We start from the raw sequence: 9,000 nt of genomic DNA on the forward strand, positions 1-9,000 counted from the left end.
TTACTTAAAAGTTTTGGGATTGGGGCAAGGTGGTGTATGTTGGAAAGTGATGAGAGTACCTTCGGGATTTTTGGATGTGGTCAGGGAATCTCCAATGTTGTTGTGCGTGCTTCTTATTTTAGGTATGATGCTTGAAAAGCTGCCAGTGTTGTATTATGTTCCGACCAAATACTGGTTAGCCCTTAGACCGAAGCCATAAATACATCATATTTCTTCCTTTTGGTGTATCATAAATTAAAAGTAGTTCCTTCTTTTCATGCTAATTTACTTTTATGTTGCAGATATTGCACAAGAGTAAACTTGTTAGTTCTTAACTAACACCTTCAGATTTTGCTATTTCACGCTTCAGAGGACAAAAGCATGTCATTCTATCAACCATGAGCTGGGGTGGAGGGAGTAACTTGTTCCTTGGAATTGCTTACGCTGCAACTGGTGGGGTAACAGTGTTGACAGCTTTTGTCATGCTGGCAATTCATTTAAAAATCAAGAAAAAGCAGACATATTTTCAACAGTAATTTTAATTTCATTGAAAAAATGAGCGCAGTAAAGTCCGACAGCAACAGGTGTCTTGGTGTGCTCTAAAAGACACGCCTGATCGATCCCCCTTTCACTCGGTGTGGATGTTGATTATCATCTCTATGAACAAGAATTGGCCGGTGTCATAAAAATGAAGTGTAACACAAGAGCAATGCTGCATTTCTTGGTGAGAGACGATCTCCTTCCACATCCCCATTCATCGACACGCGATTGCTTCTGTGTCTTCATCTCGGAAGTGTGATTGCATCCAAAGTAAATTTCATGGGATGATTTTACAAGGAAGATAGAGCTGGAAATAACATGAGAAAAAATGTAACAACCTTACAGTGAGGAATCTGTGCGTGATGCCGGAAACACTTTAAAGCAAATGAAGCATCAAGAAGAAACCAATTGTTATATATTATCGAACAGTAGCAAGTATTACATAAAATGGGGAAAGTTCCAAAACATAATGAACTCTAACAATACTGATGTAATATCATCCCCATATCCTTGTGCGGTGTAGTGTTTCATAGCCTCTGATGTTACAGAGCACACATATAGTTCAGTCACATACAGAACAGAAAAAACAAGCACAGGCTAGCTCACAATGACAGTAATAGATGTAGCCTTAGATCGCTAAAGAACAATCTGGAAAGGACAGTGGCGTAAAGAAACTGCCCCCCCCCCCCACCCGCAAAGAACACGGAGAGGGCCCCCTCCGGACTTACTCAGGCCAGGTGCTGTGCTGAGGGGGCCCCCTGGAGCTCGGGACCCCCTCGCACCGCGGTGGCTGCGGGTGCATTTGTTACGCCAGTGGGAAAGAAAGTAAGAGTTTCAATTTGCGGGCTTGCAAGGGAATGCAGAAACCGCATGCTTTACATTTTTAATCGCCTGTGAAGTACATCATTTTAATGCTACTTTGCCTGGTTGTCCAGGGAGAACAATGTTTGGTACTGGAAAACCATTTGTCTGAATTGCATCTCTCTCACTAGCTCATCAGCATTCCTTTGTTGATCTTCATGAATAAACCTACCTAAGAGCTTGACAAAGGCCTGGCCTGGTGAACTGGTTATGGTTCTGTGTATATGGTCCATTGCCTTTTCAAAACTGCACTCCAATTTTCCTGTAAACAAGCCTTTTAATCTCAAGTACGGATGTAAAAACTGGAACGAGTCAGTCAGAATTTATCAAAAATTATGACTAAAAACATGGGGCTCCAGGTGTGTCTGTGCAGTTCAGGAATGTCTTAGAAAAGTGAGTCTTGACATCTAGAATGAACCAGTAAAATACCAGCATTAAGATAGTAGTTAAGTAGCCCTGGGTATATCTTTTATTTAGACTAATGTCCGAATGGAGCAAGCATGTGGAGTGTCAATATAGCCAAACACAGTTTGAATTTCCTTAAATAAACCTGCTCTGAGTACCGTATACTTTTAGAGAATATTAGGGAAGACGTCCAGTTCAAAGTTGAAGGTCTTTAAGTATGGAGCTGTTTGAAATGTACTGCACACAGTAATAAAATGGGACGTAAACTGATGCATGAAACATCTTTATGGCAAAGAATGTGGTTATTTCGCTCAGCCAGCTTGGTTAGTTTTAGCTCATGGGACCTTATACCGATGTCAGGATTGCAGGACATATGGAATGGATATCATATGAAATCCTTTATCATCCTAGTGGGAACCTTCAGCCTTCACAGGTCTTAATTCTACAAATATTTGCAACTGTGCCACAACCTGGAGATGTTGTACCACTTAGATTTGGTGCCCGTTCCTGAATTGAGCCTGATAGAGGCTAAGGTACTGTGTGATCGACTGACTAGGAAAGGGATTTCCTGGATCTATCTACCCCTAGTAAGACATGTTCCAATCTTTTCACTATGTTGCGGTCCTGGTCAGAGGGATGATTCTGGACACCTGGAGAAAGACAATTATAGGGAGGTGAAAATGACTCCTCACAGTCCATTATGGGCACATGGCAACTTATTCAATTTAAATTTTCCAAAGTGTCTACTATGCTCAGGAGCGACTTTGGAAGAGGGCAAGAGCTCGATTCCTGGATATATGTCAGGCAGATTTGGTGACTAGCTTTTTTTATATGGTCTCGGAGCTGTAATGTAATCTAAACAAATTAGCAGATGTTACGCCCCCCCCCCCCCCCCCAAGGATTCTGGGATGCCCATTTGACTTCTCCCCTAAGCTGGGGTTGTTGTGATTTATGGAGGACTTGGGGGGTTCACGTGGGTCAAGATTTCTGGTGCTGATGGGGCAGCTTCTGGGCAAATGGGTAATTTACAGATACTGTGCTTAGAGATGGCTCCTCCGATGGAAGAATGATTGAAAAGTATGAATCACTGTTCCAGCATTGAGGAACCAATATACATTTGCAGGGGCTACCCCCAGAAGCACATGAAAACTTACGCCAGTGGTTAGAACACTTTTATATTTTGCTGTCATAAGCACCTAGACTAGATTTGGAGAGCACAAGATACTGTACTGCTTTACTGAACAAGTGTGCATTGATCACTTCTAAAAACTGTAAGTGCTGGAGAAAAATTGTCACGTGTTTTACTTTGATGTAATTGTTTTGTCTGTTATGCAAAATTGTAATACAAATGTTTATAAAAACAAATATGATACACAATGAAAAATATAAAATAAATATACTTAATTGATAAATACAGAAATTGAAATATTTATCATTCACACGTCATAAACTTGTCTCACTGAAAAGATCTCAAGCCATTAAATTAATATGAAGCGTGTTGAAAATAATTTGACACCCATTTAAATGAATGTCATGTGTTGATATGAATATGATGCTTGTTGAAATAAATAACACATTGACATCTCTATTACAGGGATTGAAATCAATATGATTCATGTTAAAATGAATATAGCATGCCTTAAAATTAATTTGATATGAATTGAAACAAATATTACATGCACTGCAATGAATAGGAAACATTTTTTAATTATTATGCCACACATTCAAATTAATTTTACATACATTGAAATGATTCTGAAAAGTTGCAAGTGGAATGAATATGAAATGTTTTTAAATGAATATCACATAAATTTTTAATGATGATGGAAAGCACTGATATCAATGTGGCCCATGTTCAAATGGATATAACAAGCAGTAAAATGACCACAATGCACATTGAAATAACAAAATATGCATTAAAGCAACTATTATATGTTGAAATACATATTGCTTGAATTCAAATAAAGTTACCAAGTATTTAAGTATATATGACAACCATTGAAGCAATGCGATGCATACTGAAAATAGTATGACATGCAATTAAACAGATATGACATGCATTCAAGTTAGTAAAATGTGTTTAAATGTATATAATGTATTGAAATGAGAAGGGTCTTCTTTGAACTGAACAAATGAATGAAATTAATACGGTGAGCACTGAAATGAATAGGACTTGCAACGAATTTGCTAAACATTTATACTTGGCCTTAATTCCGGGTGAGAAGTTAGCTGAGGTGTGTATTATATGTTTTTTGTTCTGAAACAGACCAGGTTTATTTGCCATCACTAAGACTTGATGTACTTGTTGGTGCTTTAGGAATCGTTCTGTGATGGGTCTCAGAAGTGAATGCTATGTTCACGAATCTATGCAGCATGGAAAACTCATCATGTCATGACCCTTTTCTGATTCAGCAATTCCACAGAGAAGTATCAACATACTTGATCATTATTTTGCCACGATCCATTGATCATGCAAACCTCCAATAGTGTCTGGTTCAAGACACCTCAAAACCTACCTGGGACAAGTTGTAGAGTGGTTCACTGCTACCTGCAAAGGCATTGTGATCAAGAATACAGGGAGTGCAGAAATAATAGGCAAATGAGTATTTTGACCACATCATCCTCTTTATGCATGTTGTCTTACTCCAAGCTGTATAGGCTCGAAAGCCTACTACCATTTAAGCATATTAGGTGATGTGCATCTCTGTAATGAGAAGGGGTGTGGTCTAATGACATCAACACCCTATATCAGGTGTGCATAATTATTAGGCAACTTCCTTTCCTTTGGCAAAATGGGTCAAAAGAAGGACTTGACAGGCTCAGAAAAGTCAAAAATAGTGAGATATCTTGCAGAGAGATGCAGCACTCTTAAAATTGCAAAGCTTCTGAAGCGTGATCATTGAACAATCAAGCGTTTCATTCAAAATAGTCAACAGGGTCGCAAGAAGCGTGTGGAAAAACCAAGGCGCAAAATAACTGCCCATGAACTGAGAAAAGTCAAGCGTGCAGCTGCCACGATGCCACTTGCCACCAGTTTGGCCATATTTCAGAGCTGCAACATCACTGGAGTGCCCAAAAGCACAAGGTGTGCAATACTCAGAGACATGGCCAAGGTAAGAAAGGCTGAAAGACGACCACTGAACAAGACACACAAGCTGAAACGTCAAGACTGGGCCAAGAAATATCTCAAGACTGATTTTTCTAAGGTTTTATGGACTGATGAAATGAGAGTGAGTCTTGATGGGCCAGATGGATGGGCCCGTGGCTGGATTGGTAAAGGGCAGAGAGCTCCAGTCCGACTCAGACGCCAGCAAGGTGGAGGTGGAGTACTGGTTTGGGCTGGTATCATCAAAGATGAGCTTGTGGGGCCTTTTCGGGTTGAGGATGGAGTCAAGCTCAACTCCCAGTCCTACTGCCAGTTCCTGGAAGACACCTTCTTCAAGCAGTGGTACAGGAAGAAGTCTGCATCCTTCAAGAAAAACATGATTTTCATGCAGGACAATGCTCCATCACACGCCTCCAAGTACTCCACAGCGTGGCTGGCAAGAAAGGGTATAAAAGAAGGAAATCTAATGACATGGCCTCCTTGTTCACCTGATCTGAACCCCATTGAGAACCTGTGGTCCATCATCAAATGTGAGATTTACAAGGAGGGAAAACAGTACACCTCTCTGAACAGTGTCTGGGAGGCTGTGGTTGCTGCTGCACGCAATGTTGATGGTGAACAGATCAAAACACTGACAGAATCCATGGATGGCAGGCTTTTGAGTGTCCTTGCAAAGAAAGGTGGCTATATTGGTCACTGATTTGTTTTTGTTTTGTTTTTGAATGTCAGAAATGTATATTTGTGAATGTTGAGATGTTAAATTGGTTTCACTGGTAATAATAAATAATTGAAATGGGTATATATTTGTTTTTTGTTAAGTTGCCTAATAATTATGCACAGTAATAGTCACCTGCACACACAGATATCCCCCTAACATAGCTAAAACTAAAAACAAACTAAAAACTACTTCCAAAAATATTCAGCTTTGATATTAATGAGTTTTTTGGGTTCATTGAGTACATGGTTGTTGTTCAATAATAAAAATAATCCTCAAAAATACAACTTGCCTAATAATTCTGCACTCCCTGTAAAGTGGGTTCAGGGGGACAGCACCCCAGACCCTTTTATCTTCTTATATGGGGAGTAATACCTATGGTGCATTAGAGAGTGTTAGGGCAAGAGCGCCTCTAGTGTGATTTCATCAGTGTGGGATTTTCCCAGATTGCAGATTTGCAGTGGGAGCAGCGTCTGGCCTATGCCAGAAATCATGACATGATTTTTCTGGTTTGCCAGTGAACTACCAGTATGGTGTAACACACTGGACAGAAGGTTCACTAGTAGAGCGAGTGCTACAGAGTGATCATAAATGTACAGTGAACTCCTTGGGCATTCACCAAAGGCATAGCAAACAGGACTCACTTGATAAAGTATTGTCATCAAATGATGTCATCTCAAATGTTGCAGTGATGTTATCAGTGATGTTGTGGAGCACGTCATGAGTGATGTAAAATGTGGGGTAGTTAGCTGTACATGGCGAGGGCGCGAGTTATGGTTACTAGAGATAAATATAACTGGTGAATTTCAGTGCTTTTTTGAGTTTAAAACATTATGTTGTCACTGACATTTTCACCTAATTATAACATCACTTTAACCTTTGTTTTTTTCAGTGAATTTCTACGGTTTTGTTTAATGTAATGTTTTATTACCATATATAAAATCAACCCCCACCGCTCACAGCCTTCGGACATGCATGGTAGGGGGTTGGCTGCTGGGCCTGGTCTGTGGCCAGGCCCTGTGTCCTACCCCCCAAGGTCAACAAGCCACCCGCCTGCAGCCGGGCCCTGCTCTCAACCTTCCCCCTCCCCCCACAGTCAGTTAACCCTCTATGCATAGTGTGGGGTTGGCCGCAGCCTCTAGCCTGAGAGCAACCAACGACACAAGGCCTTCTCCAACACCAAAATATAAAAAGTGAGCATATTGGCTTTATTAAAGGGTGAGTATATCAGTATATATAAAGCAGATATATCTTCTTTCTTCAAAAATCACCAATATTTTTAATTAACTTAATATTTCAATACTTCACACAATGCAATGTTTATTAATATTGATTATCAAAACTTTATCAAATATTTTACAATAAATAATATGACTGACTTTCTTTTTACAAAGTTTGTATCATTCACATTTTGTGGGTGACAAAAGTCAAAATAAATAGAGACATTAAAACAAACATGTCTATGACTCTTTCTTTGAATGTTTTTTGACCCAGAAAGTGCAATCATAAAAGTAATCACTAGAAGACCTTGTATTCCAGCTGAAGAGCATGGTTCTCCAGCTAGGAGTGCTTTAGAAAATATGGTAAGTTCTCCAGGGCCTAGGGGCTTACTGTTGTTTTTTTAATGGTGCAGTTGCAAGAGTCCCTCGAACCCAACCGTTCAGATATGTAAATATTTTTAAGACTTAGGCGCTCATTATGACACTGGCGGTAAGTTCCACTTAGCACAATGCCAACTGCCGCGGCAGCGGATAACCGCCAAGCATATTATGACACCCACACATACCAATCCGTCACTATACAGCCACACACGCAAGTCCGCCAGCCCAAAGGTCAGTGCTAAACTGGCGGTATCTAAACCCTCACCCTTACGGCAGCAGAACTACACCCACAACATTATGACCCACAAATTACTGCAGTGGACATTCAATGGCAGTAAACCATTGGCGGTACATACCGCCACGCTCAAATTACACACACTCAAACAAAACAACACCACATTGTGGAATTCAAACTACATACACCTGACACTCATACACACACCACACCCACACCACTGTAAAACACACACCCACAATACCCACATCCCTTTACGACGAAAAAAATTGCCACCAGAGAGACATACAGCAAGAGCACCCACACAACCAGAGCCACATAACACCATCACTCATACCCTCCACGCACCTTACATCACACACCACAACACATCACCCCACACACCCTCACCCACACCACTCACACTACACCCATGGCACCACAACAACACCCCAGGTTCTCAGACGAGGAGCTAAGGGTCATGGTGGCGGAAATCATTCAGGTAGAGCCACAGCTATTTAGCTCACAGGTGCAGCAGACATCCATTGCTAGGAAGATGGAGCTATGGCGGAGAATCGTGGACAGGGTCAACGCCGTGGGACAGCACCCCAGAACAAGGGATGACATCAGGAAGAGGTGGAACAACCTATGGGATAAGGTGCATTCCGTGGCAGCAAGACACCAACTAGTTGTACAGAAGACTGGAGGTGGACCCCCATCTCTTCCCCCACAACTAACAACATGGGAGGGGCAAGTCTTGCAATCATGCATCCTGAGGGCCTGGCAGGAGTAGGAGGAGGACTGGACTCTGGTAAGTCAAATCTCTATTACTATCACCCCCCACCTGCATGCCATCACACACCCTTACCCCACTCCCATCACTTCACCACCTCCCACATACCCCACAATCACAACCCACTAATCCCAATACCAAGCCCTGCATGCAACACCAATGCATGGACACCCCTCACTGACCTGCATGGACACCTGTCACCACTGTGTGCACACTGGAGAGAATCACAGAGCCCACCAAATAGCAACTCACACAAAGGCTAATCTGCCAGGGCAACAACAACCATAGAGGGCAACACACCCATGCACAATATGTCACACGCAGAAACAATAACACTGCAATTACATCCCCACAGGTCCCCCAGCCAATGCCACCGGAGAAGAGGTGACAGCAACATCCAGTCCCCACCCCAGAAGAGGCCCACAGTGATGACAGCAGCTCTGCTCGGCTGGATCTGGATGACCAACCTAGCCCATCAGGGATCTCCGGACAGTCAGTTACCCAGGCACAGTCACACACCACCACAGAGCCTCCCCCCTCAGGAAACACCACCACAGCACCCACCCAGTGGGCCCATACCTCTGTCCCCAGGACATATCAATCAGCAGTGTGTCCACCACTACAGGGACCCCAGGCCACCCACAAACACAGGACGATCAGGAACCTGGGGTCAGTGGCAGTGGGCACACAGTTCAGGAGACAGAGGCAAAGGACAACAGGGAAGTTGGGAGGACTGCTCTGCGCCAGGGGGAGGACAGGCCCAGGGAACCGACTCTCCAGGAGGCA

At 42.4% G+C, this 9,000-nt stretch overlaps 1 protein-coding gene across 1 annotated transcript in view; it reads left to right on the plus strand.

Moving 5' to 3' along the window:
* The window catches only part of LOC138250242 (cell cycle control protein 50C-like), a 98,928-nt gene extending 95,198 nt beyond the window's left edge, over positions 1-3,730 (plus strand). The window contains exon 7 of the mRNA XM_069204879.1: positions 328-3,730. Within this exon, the coding sequence (XP_069060980.1) occupies positions 328-515 (188 nt within the window). The 3' untranslated portion in view covers positions 516-3,730. The remainder of the gene's footprint in view (positions 1-327) is intronic.
* The last annotated feature ends 5,270 nt before the right edge of the window (positions 3,731-9,000 follow it).

Source organism: Pleurodeles waltl, chromosome 8 (assembly GCF_031143425.1).
Source record: "Pleurodeles waltl isolate 20211129_DDA chromosome 8, aPleWal1.hap1.20221129, whole genome shotgun sequence".
Taxonomy (NCBI): Eukaryota; Metazoa; Chordata; class Amphibia; order Caudata; family Salamandridae; genus Pleurodeles; species Pleurodeles waltl.